This window comes from Sceloporus undulatus, chromosome 2 (genome assembly GCF_019175285.1).
Source record: "Sceloporus undulatus isolate JIND9_A2432 ecotype Alabama chromosome 2, SceUnd_v1.1, whole genome shotgun sequence".
NCBI lineage: Eukaryota > Metazoa > Chordata > Lepidosauria > Squamata > Phrynosomatidae > Sceloporus > Sceloporus undulatus.
In genome coordinates, this window is record NC_056523.1 from 126,462,771 (window position 1) to 126,483,482 (window position 20,712).

General features: G+C 42.6%; 1 protein-coding gene across 2 annotated transcripts in view; it reads right to left on the bottom strand.

The window, feature by feature from the left end:
- The window catches only part of AKAP8L (A-kinase anchoring protein 8 like), a 55,636-nt gene extending 35,392 nt beyond the window's left edge, over window positions 1–20,244 (bottom strand). The window contains exons 1-7 of one of the 2 annotated variants that reach the window (XM_042451182.1): window positions 20,064–20,244; window positions 17,540–17,545; window positions 6,993–7,019; window positions 5,289–5,346; window positions 2,052–2,511; window positions 1,512–1,629; window positions 1,306–1,349 (exon numbers count right to left, since the gene is read on the bottom strand). In XM_042451182.1, the coding sequence (XP_042307116.1) occupies window positions 1,306–1,349; window positions 1,512–1,629; window positions 2,052–2,511; window positions 5,289–5,346; window positions 6,993–7,019; window positions 17,540–17,545; window positions 20,064–20,229 (879 nt within the window). In that variant the 5' untranslated portion in view covers window positions 20,230–20,244. Of the gene's footprint in view, window positions 1–1,305; window positions 1,350–1,511; window positions 1,630–2,051; window positions 2,512–5,111; window positions 5,347–6,992; window positions 7,020–17,539; window positions 17,546–20,063 lie in introns of both variants that reach the window. The other variant, XM_042451181.1, reaches the window with a different exon arrangement.
- Window positions 20,245–20,712: the final 468 nt, after the last annotated feature.

The window sequence follows — 20,712 nt, forward strand, 5'->3', positions numbered from 1 at the left end:
ATATATGATTGAGTTTTGGGTTGCAGTTTGGGCACTCAGTCTCTAAAACGTTTGCCATCATTGACCTATACCGTGCTTAATAAACGCACAAGGTACAGCTTTAGCTTTAGCTTTTAATTTACTTTTAACCTTTTCTACCTTACCATCTTGTATTGGCCCAGTCTCTTGCATCCCCCCCCCCGACCCCAGAACCATACACTACTGGAGAGAATGGCTTTCTGTCTCACTCTTGTCAAAAGAAATAAACAGCAACTCTGTTCCTTGCTTGGAATCATGTAGCTCACTTGGCTGATGGCTTAAATTTTTAACCATACGATTAGTTTCACCCTCCGCAATATACTTGCTTGCAGTCTTGGGAGTAGATAAAGCCATTAAATCTCCTTCTGCCTGATGCCTTTCCTTCTTATCCTCAGAAATTTCTTCAAAACCTTTTTGCTTTCTGTTTTTATTTACCAAATCAGATAACTTAGCTGCTCTAATAATGTAAATATTGGATTCTTAGAAAATAATAATTTGAAGGGAGAGAGAGAAAAATGTTTGAATCATTCGCAAGACAAGAATTAAAAAAAATAAGGAGAAAAGGGCTGGAGAACAATGGTTACAATGTTTTAGAATTTTAGTGATCCTGTCTTGACCAGATTGGCATGAGGACTTAACCTATGTGCTGTGGATTGTTCCTTCAGTCTTACTGAGAATATGACTGTTCCCACTGAAGTATCTTAAGCCAGTTTTGTCTTTTAAATACTCATCCATACCCGATCACACTAGTGGAGCCTAAGGGTTCACCCTCCCTTGTGCTAGGTAAAAGAGATTTTTCCCCCCCAGCCCTTGTTCCTATCATATCAGCTTAACTGCTACCTTCCTGGCCTTCGAAGGAGAGGCAGCCACAGTGCCACCATGCCTATGCCCAGAGGTAGATGAATGGTCCTCCCCATCTTAACTGCTACCATCGTGGCCTTGGAGAGAGAGAGAAGGAAAGGCAGCCACAGCTCCACCTAGCCTAGGCCCAGAGGAAGTTGAATGGCCCTCCCTCCATCTTAACTGTTACCATCGTGGCTTTCGAAGAAGAGAAGAACTTGCAGTATCTTCTGGATTTGATCCCCTTCTCCACTTCCATTCCCTTCTCCTTTTGTGTCATGTCTTTTTAGACTGTAAGCCTGAGGGCAAGGAACTGTCAAATTAACAATTGTAAACTACTGTGAGAGTCTTTGTGGATGAAGAGCAGCATATAAATACTCTAAATACTGTAAAGGGAATCTTTATAGCACATATATATTATTATGGCATTATTAAATTGAGACTCACATTTTTTGAACCCTTGTCAGCAGCTTCTCCTTCAGGACCCTCTTCTAAAAAGAACAGTGTTAACAGGTGACTATGCATAATACAAAACAATTGAAATATTTGATCAACATTGTTGTCGTAATACAGTACTGACAAATGAAACTGTGAATGGAAGACAACATTCTCTTTCAACACTCTCTAGATAAGCTTCAGTATAATGCTCTCACCATTATCAGAGTCAGAGTTATCAGAGCCATCAGTTTTTGCAGCCTTGCTGTCAGGTTCATCGGAACTGTTGCCCTGTTTTCGCTTATTAGCTGTTGGCTCATTCTTTATTCTTTTTTTCTATGGAGAGACAAACAGGGATATACTTTCAACTAGAAGTATAATCTATCACCCAGCAATTTACATTATGCCACACTCTACGTTTTCTAAACTCTTTATCTTTTTCATCAGAATCAATCATGCTCTCCTGATCTACTTCATACAAAACTTCCCCAGATAATACTAGATCACACTTCCTAGATATGACTAAGATCCTGTGATTAATCTTTTTGATAATATGATAGCGTACCTAGGAGATTTTTCTAGAACAGCCAGATATAAATGACAGAAACGGAAATGAAAAATGCTTCCTACAATAAAGCAATGAAAATTATAAAACAGATTCCTTTGCAACAGCGTCTGAGCAGTGTCTCTTGTTGATTGGTACTTTTAAAAAATGGGATAGAAAACAAGTGAGGGGAAATTTGCATAGGGATACTTACTTTAAAATCTGCGTCCCACATTTTCCAGTTTCTCCTCATTCGTTGTTTCATGCCGCCTCCTCCAAAGCGCATGTTGCCAGAGAAACCTCGCATTCCCTGGAACATGTTGTATTCAGGGAATAGTTTGTGGGAGAAAAGGGATGGGGGCCTATTGGGGCCATGGCCCCGTCCTCCCATTGGCACTGGCGGTTCATTCCACTGTCCGCCCATGCGCCCAGAATAAGCAGATGTCATGGGTCTGTTATTTCGCCCGTCTCTGGCCCAGTTCTGACCCCGGTGGCCAAAGTTGTCACGTGCTCTGTTGTGGTACTGGTCCCTGCGGTTCCCATAGGAGTTGTCATAGTGGCCTTCATAGGCATTGTCGGTGTCATGTTCAGCCTCACTGTAATCATAGCCGGATCTGTACAGATCACGGTCGTTTAGTGAAGACCTTGAGTCGTAGGACTCATATGTATCATACCTGAAAGAGTTGCACAGCAAGCAAGGAATCTGGTCAGTAGCATATAGAGCACTGTGTTAAAGAGTCTGCCAAAAAAAACGGCAGTAGAAGCATCTTACATTTAAAAAACATTCCCCAGAACAATTCTAGATCCAGTGAAATTAAAAAAAAGAAGAAGCTCAGCTGAGGTTTTAACTCAACATGAGTTTTCTTTTGTGCAATACAGCTGTGGGGAAGGGCATTGAGAGGATCATCAATAAGGGCAGCATAGAACAGAAATTCTGTTTAGCCTCAGTCAATCAAAGAAAAAGCACACCACTCTGATTAGACTGACCTTTAATCTCAGGGATTTAAAATAATTAAGTTTTGCCTATCACTGGTTTATACACCAATCTCTTCTAATATTCAGGTTAAGTTAAACAGAAGTTCCTAGGTGCAACTTTAAAAGATCAGCTCCCCCCAATTATTATTGCAAGAGAGAAAAAATATCATTATTATTTGTTATTAATTCAGTGCAGAAAAATATGTGGATAATTTTGTCCATTATAATGAATGCCCACAAAACTATAATTAATAGTTTAGATAATTTGCTTTGAAACTATCACATTAAAAAGACAGCTTTGAGCAAGCACAATTTCATGAGTGTGCTCCACAGCTGCAAAGAAACTTTAAGTTTAAGCTATACATATTGTCAAAGAAGTGTTAAGCAGCACATTGGCTCCATGACAGAGGAAACACACTTTAAGACCAAGTCCGCATTGTTCCTGCATTATTCCAACATATTGCTTTGCCTGCTGTGACAGACCAAAATAAACTTACTGTACTTAAAAAAAATCAGCACTGGGCACAAGTGCACTAATCAACTGTCATGCTTTGATTGAAAGATCTGGAAGCAAGGACATGGAAAGGAAACAATGGCTGAGGAGGAGACTTCAAAAACTAACTGAGAGCAGAAAACATTCTAAACATCATTAAGGAAAGCTCAATAATCCCATCTACCAATCCCACAATTCTCTCACCGATTTATGAAACAATACAAGGCTCATTGTTGTAACTGCCTTCCAATATAATCCTTCCCTGCATTCTGCTTTTCAGAATGGACTCACTATGTTAAACTGAACCGAAAGTCAACAGTGCTGGGCTAACATCCATGCAATATGACAAAACAGAAGCCTAAGAAGCACATGCTCACTCAGAAATAAATTTCATTGACTTTGAAGTGGACACAGAGTTGCAGCTTTGCCATTCTGGATAACTTGGCTCAGTAGAAATACTTCAGTTAAAAGTACTATGCCTTCAATTCAACGAAACTACATGAAATTACGCAAGTGAATTTTCCTTAAAGATTGAAGGTGGTCTTCCTCATACACTCATAAATGAGCATAAATATCTCAAAGCAGAAATGATACATACATCCTACTGAAATTCAACTACTCTTCACCAGGTCTCTAGAAACAGGACTACAAAAAATTCTGTCAACTAAATACTAAATTTAGCCACCAAATATTAAATTTAGCCACAAATACAGAAATTCCAAAAAGTACAGTTTGAGAATTATTCAAAGAATAATTTTTTAATACTTGCATTCCAAAACTGAAGCAATTACACTCGTTCTCCACATACGTGGCTTTGGCTTTTGCAGATATGATTAGTCAAAGATTTGATTAATATGTTCTCTCTAGGAATATCTAGATCCTCCAGAGCAACTCAATGGTCAACTTTAACAAAAAGTCACAGTGAAGGACCTAGAGATTCCTAGAGAGAACACTCCACTAGGCATTTGTAGCTCCTTCAGCATCGTTCTATAGTCAATGTCTGACAGCTGTTGGCCACAGAATTGCACTGGAGGACCTAGAGATTCCTAGAGAAGTGTTCTCTCAGGTAAAAACATAGTGTTTTTGTTATTTGCTTTTTTTCTACATTCACGGGGGTCCTGTGCCCCTTATCCCAGCAAATGTGGAGGGATGAGTGTATTTCTTTTTGTCTTTTTAAAAAATACCTTTATTATACCATGAATCCAGTTTGACAGGAAAAAAAAGAGATCGTTACTTCAATAATCCAAATGTGTACTTCCTTATTTGCAAACCATAGCTTGAAGTTCTTACTAATGACTTTGGGTGGTGATAGATACACTAAGAAAACATTCGAATAAACTCCCTATTTATTAATTTTCTGTTTTTGTTGGCTGGCACAAAATCCAAAGAACTTAAATTTCAATAACCACAGAAGCACATGTGCCCTGAATTTCAATGGGATTCTGAAGTACAGTTTTATTGTCATCTGGTCATTATGTTCACAGGCTGAACAAGGTTGCTAAAACTGACTCTTACTTCAAAATATTACAATTCACAAATTAATATTACCAAGCTTTCCTTACTCAAAGACACATGAGAGCACCTTATTTCCAAAGCTCAAATAAAAGAAAAACACAGCTTCTTACATTCTAGCCCCCCCCCCCCCCCAAGGATCTCTGCAGACAAGATACATAACAATTACTCAGATAACAAAGGCAGTACCTTTTAGGCAACAGCACAGTATTTGCTCAACAAACCTTTCAGAAACAGAAATCAGCCTGGTCTATGACTATTACTGAACCATTTCACTTTTGTCTCTACACTCACCTGTCTCCACCTGAGCCATAATGTCCTCCTTGCATCGTGTCAGTTTCTAGATGAGATACCATATCTAAGCGCGGGTTAAATTTTCCTATTACATCATCAGCACTGGTGCCAGTGGATGCGTTATAGTCTGTATCTGAATTAGGCATTTCCCAAGAGTTTGAAGTGGCCATACCATACCCATAATTGCCAGAGTTATCCTGACCGTATCCATATCCATAATTATAGTCCTCGTAACCTGAAATAAAAAGAAATCACTGAGTTTTCATTACACAGAGAATGCTATACATTAGCATCTAATACAAGATTGTTCCCACCACAATCATTTTCTGTATCTCTTGACAATGTAAAATGAGAATTAATCACCTTTTTTTATGTTGCAACAGCATCTACTCCATTTCTTGCTGATGCTAACACTCATTTTTACTCCACACAGAACAACCACAAATTAATATGACAATCTCAGTCTCATTTCTTAGCCATGGCCAATATTAGAGCAAGGCCAAAGGACACAGAACCAGAAAAAGCACCATTATCAATACATCATCTATCGAGACTGCTAAGAAGGCCTAACAAAACAGGCCACATGTCCATTACATATTATTTTGGCATTATCAGGTGGCTGGGGTGGGGTGGGGAGCTGGGGCCAAAAAGTATTTTCTTCTACTTTACAGGTATCAATTTCCACAAAGAATCAGATGAATTGGCACAGGGTCAAGGAAGAATCTCTGTAGTATTTTTTTTACCAACACTGAAAAGTGACACAAGAGCATGCATCAGGAGAAAACAGAATGTAAGATGCAATTTTTCCTTTTAACAAAACTACATCCAAGTCTACATATTAAGACCTAAAACACAGAAGAGAAGAAAGGTATCACAGCCATTAACAAGATGTATTGAAGGAGCCATTTTCCCTGTTTCCTTTGCAATATTATTTAATTAATTATACTAGTTACTTATTCAATTAACTACAATCTACTGTGTTGGTGTATGATGGTAATAAAAATTCTATTCTATTTTATTGTACAAACCACTCTGCATTATTTCTGAAGTCCAGTCCAAAAATTCTTTACAAACAAATCCAAACAAATGTAGAACTAAATTATCAGCACATATGAAGCATGGTTTATATAGTTATTTTGTTTTTTAATTTTCTCTCCCTCCAAGATGAGTGAACAAAGTGTAACACAGGGGTAGGCAACCTGCGGCCCGCGGGCCGAATGCGGCCAGCGAGGCTTGGACCGGCCCCAGCCCAGTCTGCCGCCGATTGCCACCGGGCCTTGGCCTCTCGCGCGCAGGGCAAGGGGGGCAATTGTCTATAGACGCCTCAGAAAATGCATTTTTATTAACATTTTAAAAAAATCAGCAATTTATTTGCGTGTCCTCCACTTTTTTTAAAAAAAAAAGTGTCCACCATTTGAAATGTTGTCCTACATTTGCCCCGTTTATATTATTATTTTTTTAAAAAAATTTTTTAATTATTTATTTTTGGCTTTGGCCCCCCAATTGGTCTGAGGGACAGCAACCCGGCCCCGGGCTCAAAAAGGTTGCCTACCCTGGTGTAACACCACCACCAACCACCCCCCCCCCGGCCACAGGTCATTTTTCTAGGTCTCTAGGGTTTTTTTGTTGCTAAGGTTGAGGAAAGCATTTCTACCACATTTCACTGCATGGGGGGGGGGGCGACGCACATGTTTTTGCCCCAAAAAGGGTGTGAGTAACATTTCCATCAAGTTTGGGCTCCAGAAAAACAACTGATACCCAAGACAGACCTCTTTTGAAAATAAACTAAACAGGAAGCAACTTGTGCTCACTTCCTGATGTTAAAGAGGCCCAGGAAGACCCAAAACATGGCAAGGATGGTCCACATTTTAAAGTACTTGCCTCTATTTGTACCGGAGTTCCAGTTCCAGCCAAAAGGAAGATACAAACAAGTATCAAAACTGTTTAAGCATTTTCTAGAAACAAGTATAGCATAAGAAATTTATTCAGCAGTATCATTTGAGCAAACATATAGAAAATCTACTGATGACAGTTAATCGGGATAAAAGGCAGTCAGGAATATAAAAGCATTTAACACACATACAAAAACTGCATTTGTGGAAGAAACTTATGTGACTTACACTTCACACTCTTAAAACAGGGCTAGGTTGCTTTAAATGCTGTTCCTGTCCCTGGTGCATTCTGGGACTTGTAGTATAGGAAGGGGCATTGGAATATTCAGCCAGAGAGCTCTTAAGTCTCACTGAACTACAACCCCAAAACACAACAGGAGGCAGGCATAGCATTTAAAGCGACCTAGCTCTGTTTTAAGAATGTAAAGTGATAAACTTCATGATTTCCCCCCTGAAAGATAATGTTGCAATGTTTTGGTCTCCAAACCAGCCGAATGTAAAAAGTGGAAGTAAGACTTGCAATGAAAGGTTAACTCCTCCCTTTGAAAAGCAAGGCCATAAAAAGACATCAAACCATGTCCCACTTCCATAAGAAGAAGAGCTCTTTAGTTACAGACCTGAGTTCAGCTGCCTAAAACCAAACACCTGATAAAACAGAGAAAACAGTGAAGACAACTGGAGAAGAAATAGAGAAGAACAGCCAGGAGGAAGTCCTGAGAGCCCCAAGTTAACAAGATTAGATGATGCAATATGCCATAGCAAAATTAAAATTAGGGACAAGGAGTATTTGCTCACACTAACCATCTGGAACAATACTTCACAATAAATCATTTTTTCATTCCATGAAGACTGGAATGCACAGGACAGCTCTGCCCAAAAGCAGTATTCCAACCTCGGCAGAACCACAATTCTCACAGCTGAAATACCATCCAAACATGCTGTAACCAAGGTAAAATCACAGAATCAGAGTGGAAAGATCACAAGGGCCACCCAGTCCAACTTCCTGCCATGCAGGAGGCACAATCAAGCACTCCCGACAGATGGCCGCCTCTGTTTCAAAACCTCCAAAGACTCCACAACACTCCAAGGGAGCATATCCCACTGTCAAACAGCTATTACCATCAGGAGGTTCCTCCTAATGTCTAGGTGGAATGTCTTTTCCTGTACTTGAATCAATGTTCTGTGTCCTAGTTTCTGGAGCAGCAAAAAACAAGCTTACTCCATCCTCAATAGGAATCCCTTCAAATATTTAAATATGGCTACATGTCCCCTCTTCACCCTAACTGAAACCGACCCCCCAATGGAATACAGGTCAGCTCCATGGCACCAATGGGGGACACCTATAGTCATGGGGGGCTGTATTATGCCACATTTGTGCCCTTACTACAATAAATGGACCAGGGGAATTGCCCAGGTAGTTGCTCTATAGCAGACCTGCACAACTTGGTAGGTAGCAAGGCCAAAATTAAAAAGGCTAAATTCTTCAACGCAGATACTTTTATAAAAGCTCATTTTCCAACTTTCCATTTGAGGGGCAAGCGTTTGCTGCCACGTGGCTTTTTCCTGGGAGAAAGCTTGGAGTGTAGGAGCCTTGAGGGCAAGGATTGATCTCTGCAGTGTAGATCTGAGCAATGACTATGACCCTGGAGCCACTGTTTGATATCATTGCTTGGCCAAGAAACTCTCGATGATCTTAGGCAAGTCACATTCTCTTAGCTTCAAAGTAATGCACTGACAAAACCACTTCTGAGCAAATCTTGCCAAGAAACCCCAGTGATAGGCTTGCCTTAAGGTTGCCATGAGTCAAAAATAACTTGAATGCTAAAACAACAACCAAGCCCTATTAGAAAGCCAGAGTGGTATAAAGGTTTAAACACTGGAGACCAGGTTTAGAACCCCTCTCGGCCCATTGAGTGACCTTGGGCAAGTCACATTCTCTCACCCTCAGAGAAAGGAAAAAGCAAGCCCTCTCTGAATACTTCTGCCAAGAAATCCCTGTGATAGGGTTGCCATAAGTCAGAAAATCCCTCTCTCACAATGGCATCTGTCTCAATCCAGCCTGGGAGTAGTAAAAGACAGGCCCAACGCCATCGGGCCTATCCTTAAGAGACAAGCCCTCCCTCAATGGCATCTGTCTCCATCTGGCCGGGGAAGGAGTGAAAAGACAGGCCAAGCACATCGGGCCTATCCTTAAGAAGCAGACCTCCTCCAGTCCATCTGCCACGGTCCAGGCCTCAGAGGGAGAGAAAAACTGCTGGACCTGATCCCCTTCCCCACCACATTCCCTCTCCTTTTGTGACGTGTCTTTTAGACATTAGCCTAAGGGCAGGGAACCTCTATAAAAATAATAATTGTAAGCAGCTTGGATAGCTTAGGGCTGAAGAACGTGGTATAATTACCATAATAAAAAAAATAAAATAAATAAAAGACTTGAGCAATACCAAAGCCCCATAACCTCAGGGGGCTGAAACACCACCCTCTCGTAGTGGTGTGCAACTGCCTGGCCCGGGGGGGGGGGGGGAGAGAAGAAAATGGTTGCTCCTTGTGAAGTGGCAGGGTGCCCATTGTGATGAAGGACAGTTGTTCTGGTCGTTGTTCTTGGGTCAGATATTTCCTGGCACCGGTCGGAGCCTCGGCTACATCCACCAATGACCTTCCCCATCTGCCCCAAATCCTGTGGCAGGCAACAAGCGCCACAGTCCGTACGTTTCGCGGCCTTCTATAGCTATCTTCGATGGGGCATGTCAGACTGCCAAAGAGGTTGCCCTCTAGCATAATGTGCTATGGTCACTTTTGAGGACTAGGGCATTTGGTCATATAGGCTACATGCTGATTCCAATTACTAGTTATTACTGACGGAGACATTTACTGCAGCCCATTTCTTTTCCATAGTTCTTTGGTGAAGTCCTGATGAACATCAAGTGTGTGCCATCATTTCCCCTAGGATGCATCAGTTTGGGACCGAATTAATAGCACAACCTAGGCTCTAAGAAAGTCAATACTTGGCTTAGTAACACAGGCCAGACTCTACAGGACTATAATACAGGTAAGTAAAGAACAGGTACTGGTGTACAGGCAAGTTGCAATTTCCCCACCTTTCTGACAAAGCTAAATGTTACTAGGAAGACCACATTCCATATATACTTTAAGAATAATCAGAGGAGTTATCAAACACACACACACAAACCATGATGACTAGAGAGTAGAGAGAAGCTCCAGGTGAGAAACATATGAGCCACTATGGAGAAGTTTGATCCATAGATTCTGACAAGGCAAACAGTATCTAATCCTCAAGACACATTAAAGGTAACTAGTGGAGTGTGTTGGGAGCTAGCCCATGCTTAAAGCCAAACTGAAGGAACTTCAAGAAGGATATTTGAACACCCCAGGAACTCATTGCTTGCCTTCCATGAGCAGTGCAAGGTGACCCAAGTTATGTTGCACTGAAATCTTTATGATCTTATTGATTAAAGTTACCCTCCTGGTTCTAACAAGTTACATGGACCCGGGTTCGAATTTAATTCGTTCCGCGGCGCCTTTCGTAACCCAAGATTCGCAACCCGAAAAAGCCATAGCCGCTAGCGCTGGAAAGCCGCGATCGTGCGAAAAAGCGCCGAAAAGCACCAAAAATTTTTTCGTAAGCCGAAAAAAAAAAACTAACCCGAACAGTTTTTTCCTATCTAATTTTTTCGTATCCCGGAAATTTCGTAACGCGGTCATGTTCGATCCCGGGGTACCATGTACTTTAATCTTCAAACTGTGAGTTTGAGACAGTTTAATTTAGATAGCTCAGCCCTTGAGTCAAGAGAGAATATCAAACAGGGATTCTACACAAAGATACAATACAGAGACTCATTTTGAGAAAAACAAAACAAGGGATGTGAAGACCAGAAGGGTGTCATCAGAAGAAAACACATTCAGAGCACCCTAATTCTTTGAGTGTCCTTGACAGGAGAACCACAAAGGAAAAGGCATGCAATAGTTCCAAACAAGGGACTGACAGAATATTGGTTTCTTTCAATTTCCATCACTGGAATCAGTAGAAAAATATTAAGACTTTTTACTTTTAATTTGCAAAGAGGTCACCCACTGAGATGCCCCATCTGATGGGGATTCAGCTTGAAGCAACTACCACCTTTGGTGGATAAGAGATTCAGGCAATCTGTGTATATATTTTAGGTGCTTTTCAAATATTCTAGGCAAGGAGATATTTCATGGCCCATTATTATCAACTTTATTTAGACACCATCTTTCTTCAAAAAATCTGGGATTCAAGATGGCTTACAAATTACAATGAATAAAGTATAATTAAAACACGGCAGGAGTAAGGTGACAAGCCTCCCTGACAAATGATGTTCTAACCACTCCTGGATGCAAGGCTTCACCCTTCATTGAGAGATAGAAAATTAAACATTGCTCCCTGGCACTGGGCTAGCAGTATCTATGGTTGCATCCGTTTTGTTCCTGTTACCCCAAACTGCAATTCTGCAGAAATAAAACTGTCATGGCCTTCACAAAGGAAAGACTGAATCAGTGATTGCTCCCTGGGAGCAAATGTTAGCAATAAATGCTGTGAAGACACTGGTGAAAATCTGTGGCACAGAAGACAAATCAAAGGGGAGAGCACAGTACTGAAGCTTTTTCCACGGGTATGAGGAGGTCAGGACTGTCCTGTGGACTCAAAAGAAAGGGATATGAAGGTATGGTTCCCTTAGTCAATTGACAGCAGGAAGTCCTTGACACTAAAGCCAGGGACTAAAAGCATCCCCAAACTACAATATAATAGGAAACAGTTCAGGAATTTTAGGTCCAGTTTTCCTTTAGTAGTCTAAAATGGAGCTTTGTAAGCTATCTGGTTTTGAGGGCTAGCACCTCCCCTCACACGTATGGTGGACTTCATGTAAATTTGCACAGATTCCTAGAAACTTGGTACAGACCATTATTATTATTATTATTATTATTATTATTATTATTATTATTATTATTATTATTCCACCTCTCTACAAAATGCAGTTGGGACAACTTACAAGATTAAAATATACAGCCCAAACCCTCAACCCACCCCTCCTTAAAATACAATTAAACAATGTAGAATTTAAAACATAAACATAAAGATTCTGGAGCAGATCATTAAACAGAGAGTCTGTGAACATCTAGAAGGCAATGCCATAATCACAAAAAGTCAACATGGGTTTCAGAGAAACAAATCATGCCAGACAAACCTAATCTCTTTCTTTGATAAAATGGCCAGCTTGGTAGATGAAGGGAATGCTGTGGATATATCTTGATTTCAGCAAGGCTTTTGACAAGGTTTCCCATGATATTCTTGCAAACAAGCTTGTAAAATATGGGCTAGACAAAGTAACTATTAAATGGATCTGTAATTGGTTGACCGGCCGAACCCAAAGGGTGCTCAACAATGGCTCTTTTTCAGCCTGGAGAGAAGTGACCAGTGGGGTCCCACAGGGCTCTGTCCTGGGCCCAGTGTTATTCAACATCTTTATCAATGATTTGGATGACAGAATTGGGAGTATACTTATCAAATTTGCAGATGACACCAAATTAGCAGGAATAGCTAATACTCCAGAGGACAGGATCAACATTCAAATGATCTGGATAGACTAGAAAGCTGGGCCAAAGCTAACAAAATGAAATTCAACACAGAGAAATGTAAGGTACTGCACTTAGGGCGGAAAAATGTAATGCACAGATATAGGATGGGGGACACCTGGCTGAATGAATCTACATGTGAAAGGGATCTGGGAGTCCAAGTAGACCACAAGTTGAACATGAGTCAACAGTGCGATGCGGCAGCTAAAAAGGCCAATGTGATTTTAGGCTGCATCAATAAAAGTATAGTGTCTAGATCAAGAGAAGTAATAGTGCTACTGTATTCTGCTCTGGTCAGGCCCCACCTGGAATATTGTGTCCAGTTCTGGGCACCACAATTCAAAAAGGACATTGAGAAACTGGAGCGTGTCCAAAGGAGGGCGACTAAAATGGTGAAAGGTCTGGAAACCTTGCCCTATGAGGAACGACTCAGGGAGCTGGGGATGTTTAGCCTGGAGAAGAGAAGGTTAAGAGGTGATATGATAGCCCTGTTTAAATATTTGAAGGGATGTCATATTGAGGAGGGAGCAAGCTTGTTTTCTGCTGCTCCAGAGAACAGGACCGAAGCAATGGATGCAAGCTACAGGAAAAGAGATTCCACCTCAACATTAGGAGGAACTTCCTGACAGTAAGGGCTGTTCGACAGTGGAACACACTTCCTCGTAGTGGAGTCTCCCTCCTTGGAGGTCTTCAAACGGAGGCTGGATGGCCATCTGTCGGGGATGCTTTGATTTGGATTTCCTGCATGGCAGGGGGTTGGACTGGATGGCCCGTGCGGTCTCTCTATGATTCTATGATAATAATAAACAGCAGCTGTTGGCTCTTGTGCCACCATTTTGAATAGCATTGATGTAAAAAAGAAAGCAAAACCACATAAAATGCTCACCAACCTTTTAGCATGTGGCAATAGCTCTGGTGCCATTATCAAAATAATAACAAATGGCTGGGATGATTCTGGAGTGTTCATTCGGATTCTATGAGATAGTTTATTTGGGGGTGGAGTGAGAGGGAGTGGTCCAGTGAAATGGTCCTGACAGCTCATCTGTCCAAGGAGCGCTGTTCAGATTCTCTTGCCTGCCAACCACAGCAGTGCTGATTAGCTCTGGATAATACAATTTTAGAAAATATTCTTGCAGAGATTGGCCTTGTTCTGTTCATCCAGCACAAAATATCTTGATCATAGCTCTTTCCAGACCACTATAATTGATGCAAGGCCCACGGCTACTTATTTTAGGCAGTTCATTAAAAAGGCTACAATAAACTAAGCTGTTTAAACCATCTTATTCAGCCTTTCTCAAAGACAATGAAGCCAGAAGGCACTTCTGGAAAAAGAGCTCAAGTCCATTTGATAAAGGCCTGTGTGTATTGTATGCCTTCAAGTCAATTGACCTATGGTAACCCTAAATTGAACTTACCATGGAGTTTTCTTGGCAAGAGTTATGCACAGAGGGTTTGCCATTGCCTTCTTCTGAGACTAGACCAATGTGACTTGCCCAAGGTCATGCAGTGGGTTTCCATGACTGAGTGGAGATTCAGATCCTGGTCTCCAGAGTCATAGTCTAACATTGAAACAGTACAGCAAAGTAGCCCAGGGACTCATAACAGAGTGACATTCGTTATACCTACCCTGACAGCTAAGGTGGTAGCTTTATGAAGGTCATTAAAAATCACATCTCTTTTGTCTTCATGTTTTGTCAAAGGATCACCACCTCAGAAACACTCCTTCATCCACTAAAGGCAGGGGTAGGCAACCTGCGGCCCGTGGGCTGGATGCGGCCCGGTGAGGCCTTGGGACTGGCCCCAGCCCGGTCCTGCTGCCGATTGCTGCCGGGGCCTTTGGCGTCTCGCACGAGGGGCATGGTGGGGCAATTGTCTATAGAAGCCACAGAAACATGCATTTATCTTAACATTTTTTTAAAAAATCAGCAAATTTTTTCACGTGTCCTCCATTTTTTATTTTAAAAGTGCCCTCCATTTGAAAATTTTGTCCTACATTTGTCCCGGTTTGTTTATTTATTTAAATTTTTAAAAAAATATTTAATTATTTATTTTTTGGCTTCGGCCCCCCAGTTGTCTGAGGGACAGCAACCCGGCCCCCGGCTCAAAAGGGTTGCCTACCCCTGCACTAAAGGGGATCAAGACAGTTTCACGTGATAACAATTAAGTGGTGGATGAGAGAACAGTTCCAAGCCCCACTCAGGGTCCTTCCACTCAACCTTGAAAATGACTATGAAAAATCTGAGAAAAGGTACCACAGGATTTGATGGACAAATCTGGAAAAACCTGTCACTATAATCATGCTGGTATCCCCTTCCACAGAGACTTCAATAGAAAATAATAGAAGGTCCAACTGCAAGATATTAAGGGTTTGCCCCAAGTGACATGGCTTGAACCAATAACATTGGGAAGAAGAAAGCAAGAAATCACTCTCTTCAGAAAGTTCATCTCCTCTGGATCCATGACAACCTTTCTCCTAAGCAGAGTGCACATTTGAGGTCTGCTCTGAAAGGTTCTCTTTACCCCCCACCCCACCCCATTATAGAAGAACAGGTAGAGAGATTTGTCTAAAAGCACTGGAGCCCTAAGCACCATTTTTGCCCACTTGATTCCATGAAGGCAAGAACATGTACAAAGATTGGTTGTAAGACTTGTCCATGAAGCGCTGGTGGCAACAGCACATTTGTTTTCAGCATTTTGTGCAACTGTTGCCCAAAGATAAGGCAAAAGAGCTGGAAGAGAAACCATCCAAAGAGGAGGAGGAGGAGGCTTAGCTGCTGCTGGATGACCATGGACAAGTCATACTATCTCAGCCTCAGATAAAGGCAAAGGCAAATCCTTTCTGTACAACTCCAAGAAAACTCCATGACAGGGTCACATAAGGTTCGCCGTAAGTTGGAAATAACTTTAGGGCACACAACAAGACCGTCTTACAAAAAAGCCTTCACATTATACATTTTTTTGAGCCTTGTCTAAGAATGTCAGATTCTGAAACAGAAATTATGTCTTGCAAGCCCCCCCCCATCTTCTTAAATTTCCATTTTTGTTTGTTTGTAGGGATCTAGGGATCACCTGGGAATAATCAAAACTCTCTCACACATCCTTAATTCCAAAATCTGTGTACATATGCCTTCAAGTCATCTGATGACTTATTTTTTTTTAATTTTTAATTTTATTTATTTAGGTATTTATATCCCACCCTTCAGCCCTAATGGCTCTCAGGGCGACTTATGACAACCCCATGAATTTCATAGCATTTTCTGAGACAAGAAAAACTCAAGAGGTAGTTTTGCCAGTCCCTTCCTTTGAAATATAGCTTACGGCACTAGTATTCGCTGGTGGTCTCCCGTCCAAGTACTAACCAGGGCTGACCTTGCTTATCTTCCAAGATCAGATGAGATTTGGTGCCTGTAAGGTATTTATCACGACCACTATTTAAACACTGGGTCAGCTCCCTGCTGATTCCCTAACCTTAGAAAATGTAGTATTACGGTCTTTATCAAGAAAATTAGCCAAATCTCCAACATCCATGGTACAAGAAACAATGAGCTACATTCACCAGTTGCATGCTATCAAACATCTGCAAATATGGGTGAAGAAAAATAGTAATCTACTATTTTAAAAATGGTCCTCTGAAATCTGAGACACTACTACAAATGAGAAAAACAAATTCTTAGGGCTTGTCTACACAAGAGGGAAAAAACTACCTACCCCCTACTGAATCTGACATGATCAGGACACATTACAGATGGCATTTCCCACAAATCTGGTGCAATCAGGACAGAAAACATAAAGCCCTATCAGCAACAAACTTTGAGTATAATCCCTTCAACCGAATTTTTAAAATATGTGGTTTGTTCCAGAGTTTGCTGGAAACTGTTTCCTGTAGTCTGAGCAATGGATGCACACTGGATTCAAGGGAGAAGGCAGGCAGGAAAAATTGCTGTCTTGCATGTGCAGCCAGTTACCAACGTCTGGGGTAGTTCTCCACCAGGAACAATGTTTACCAAAGTTTTTCTCAACTGCAAAGCACGCTGCTGGTTGCGCACTCCGAGGTCAGAACAAGGTGCTGGGCACTTTACAGGCAGGAAAATTTTTGTGAACATTGTTCTGGCAGGGAACTGACCTAGACATTGGTAAATGGTGGTACCTGCTAGGCAGCAATCTGTCCTGGTTCTGCAAACTGATGGAAAGGCGGCAGGTCACAGCAACATCTGCTGTGTAAACAACCGCTGTGGTGTAAACCAGGTGAAGGGCAGAACAGATGGTGGGTCCCTTCGGACTCTCCCCCCCACAAAGTGTAGACAAACTCTTAGAAAGTTGATTAGTATATCTACAATTTCTTTATTATAACCTGTAGACTTGCAGATGGCTGAGGAAAAAAACAAGACTGACACTGTTTTACCAGAGAAGATCTCACAAGACATTAAAATTATCTGACTTAGAATAAAGATTATTATCCTTTTAGCTAAAATTAGACCCAGAGTACGTAGACTGTCAAGATAAAAGCTTCCTCTTCTCATGAGCATTACCTATCAGAAGTCAAGTACTACTTGCGCTATTTTCCTGCATTCTATTTCCAGCTGTACAAAACAGCTAATGTCACTAAACAGGATTTCTTTCATGCTCAAGGAAACAAATAATTTTATTTGAACTTGTGATCATAACAAAAGGTTCAAAGTAATCACTGCTTCTCATATGATAGCAATCTAGTAATTTGCAGTCTAAATCTTCTAGTCCATTTGTAAGCAGTAATCTTGTGAAGAAGGAAGAACTTCTTGCACAACTATATAAAAGAAAATGTATGCATCTTCCTGTGCATACAGAAATGTTTGCAGATTTTTATGTGGACTTGTGAAGATTACTCTGAAGATGCCAGCCACATATGGAGGCAAAATGTCAGGGATAAACTCTTCCAGAACACAGCCACATAGCCTGAAAAACCCACAAAAAACTATAGATGCCGGCCGTGAATGCTTCCAACTTCACATTCATCTTCTGAAATTATAGACACACTAGAAAGAAAAAGTTCTGCAATTCAGAATAAAGATAATGGGACAGAACTGTATAAAGCTATCATTTTCATTAGGGATGGACACATATGGTTTCCCCCCCCCAGTTACATGGTTATCTTTTCCCATTTCAACAGCAGTTAACATTTTTTAGCAGTCCACATAAAAATACGCGAACATTTCTGTATGCACAGGAAGATGCGTAAATTTTCTTTTATATATTTGTGCAAGAAGTTCTTCCTTCTTGTAGTTACCTTAGTTTATACATTTTTGATTTTAGAACTGCACTGAAATCTCCTCTTACTATCTTAATATCAAAACCTTATTACAATATCTGAAACCAAAAATATAACCAAAGTCAGAGTTAGAAAACACTGAACATGATTTTACAGCAACTATGAAGAGTGAATGGCACACACAACTAAAATACCCTGCTACAATAAGTAAATTATTTTACTTTAGAGTGGACCTCAATTACTCAAGAGCCTGAACATGCACCTATATGTGAGATTTGCAGATATGGAGCATTCAGTCATGCTTGCATTCAACATGCATTATTATGGTCTGAAGAACACGTGTTAGACTCTTAAACTTCCACAGAAGCAGAACTGATAAAGGAGGATGAACAATCAAAGAGGTAGAGCAGCACTAACACTAGGTGTATGCAGAAGTAGTTTGTATCCTAAGTTACAGTTGTTGACTGACCTCAAGTCGACCCTGACTTACGGCAATCCTGTGGATGAGACTTCTCCACACCTCTCTGTCCTCCCCTCTGCTTAGGTCTTGTAAATTCAGCCCTGTGGCCTCTCTGACTGAGTCTATATATCTGGTGTACTGCCTTCCACTTTTCCTAGCATTATTGTATACTGTATATACATACGTTATGCCTTCTCATGATGTGGCCAAAGTACAACAGCCTCAGTTTTGTCATCTTGGCTTCCAGGGAGAGTTCAAACTTGATCTGTCCAAAGACCCATTTGTGTGGCTGTCCACGGTATCCTCAGCACTCTTCTGCAGCACCGCATTGAATCAAGAAATCTAAGCGCTTCCAAGGGAATATGCCTACCATCCACAGTGCACTGGATCCAATCAAAGACACAGGTGCGAGCAGGTTTCTTGACATCAGGGCTTACTATATATGGTCATGCCATGTATATGCCTATACATTTTAATCAAAAAAAATGACCCTAAAAGCCTGAGTTGCCTTATCCACAGGTCATACTTTTTCTCTTTTGACAAAGGGGCCATCCCCTGACGAAAGGCAAGAGTGTCATCCATCCTTCACTGTGAACACAAACAGTTACACCTGCTGGGATTGTGTAAGTTTCTTTGGCGTTGTTTTCCTTTGCTTCATCCTTTAGAGTCTTTGTTACATGCCCCTAGGTTTCACCCTCGACCTATCCAAGGGTCATATAAAAGTCCATAATTTGGGCCCCAAAGCTTGCCCATTATCCATGAAGAGTATACGGAGAATATGGCTCATGGCCTAGCCATGAACATCCAAACTGTTCACACACACACACACACACGCGCTCCCCCCTTTGGAAAGGCGCTTCCCACATCTCCTCCCAGGGCTACAGAACAGGAGAGCTGATTCCCCAGAGACACCAGGAGGCCTTCGTCCTGCGGCCCCTTCCCAGCCCCATCACAGCCACTGCCACTGCCGCCGCCTCCTCCTCCTCCTCCCATTACCTACCCTGGGACAGGGGCTGCTATCCTCTGGGTCTCTTGGGTTTGTGAGTGCTTGGAAGAGAGCAATATAACCATGACGATTACACCAGCAACAATAAAGCCATGGCCATTCCACAAGCCCCGAAAAGCCCAAGAGACACAAGGAGCCTAACACCGTAATAACTTTGTATTATTATTATTTTGGGTTTCTTGGGGAATAATGAGCGCTTGTAATAAGGTCATAATAAGAATAATAACCATGATGATGATGATTGTGGGTCTGTTGGGTACCTTTGGGCTCCTGAGCTGCTGTAATAGCGTTATCATCATCATCATCATCATCATCACCACTATTGCTACTACTACTTGGGGTGTGTTGGGTTTCTGAGCCCTTGTCGTAGGATATACTCCTCCTCCTGGTAGATTTCTTCCTATTCCGAGCGCTGGGAGGCCCAAGGGGGGCGGGGTGGAGCGTGCGCGGGGGGGAGGCGAGCCCCTTGGCTTCCCCGTGAGGCGGGGAGCGGAGAGGGAAGCCATTCCGGGGCCCATTTTCCTCCCCGCAACGCAGCGCCCTACAGCCACCGCCCCCTCCCTCCCTGGGCGCGACGAAGCAAATGGCGGGGGGCTGACCCAGGAGAAGAAGGATCGAGATAAAGGCGGGCAGCAGCGCCCCCGCCCCCGCCATGGGCTGGGCCCCCGCCCCCTCCCTCGCGCGCCGCCCTGCTCCGCAGAGGGACCCCCCCTTGTCTTGGGCTCCCGAAGCCCCTCACCTGAATAGCTCATGATGGCGGCGGTTGCCGAGACCTGCTCCCCGAAAGCCCCCTCTGCTCGCGCTCCCGCTCCCCTGTTACCTCCTGCGCCAGACGGCAACGGTAGCCCGCTAGCCCCGCCTCCCGACCCTGTTGGCCACGCTCTCTCGTCTAGGCTCTCCGCCATTGGTGGGCCGGGCTTTTAAACCCGCCCTCCTCGCGCGCTATTGGGCTGAGAGCTTTAAGTTCTCGCGCCTCACTCGACGACGGGGACGTCCATCCCAGCCGCTCCCATTAATCTATAGGCAGCGCAGGAGTGTCAATCGAATCCCGGCAACCAATGACAGCGGCGGTTGGGGACTCTCTAGGAGCTCATTGGGCCTGGTTACCTGTCACTCATGAAGAGCGGGGGCGGGCAGAGAGGACTAGTTGGCTACACGGGCCCTCCACCATCGCGACAGCACCGCTTTCTCTCGTGGGTCTTTCAGGGGGCGGGACCAACAGGCCTGGGCTGGCTGAGCCCGCCTTCGTCGAGGGCCGCAAATCAAGGGAGGGGAAGGGCTACGGCGGCTCAACGGGCTCAATCCCCTGGCTTCGAGCTCCATTATGCCTTTCCTCAGAAGCCCCCCCCCCGCTTCGCCTTTAGCCCTTGTAGCACCATTGAGACTAA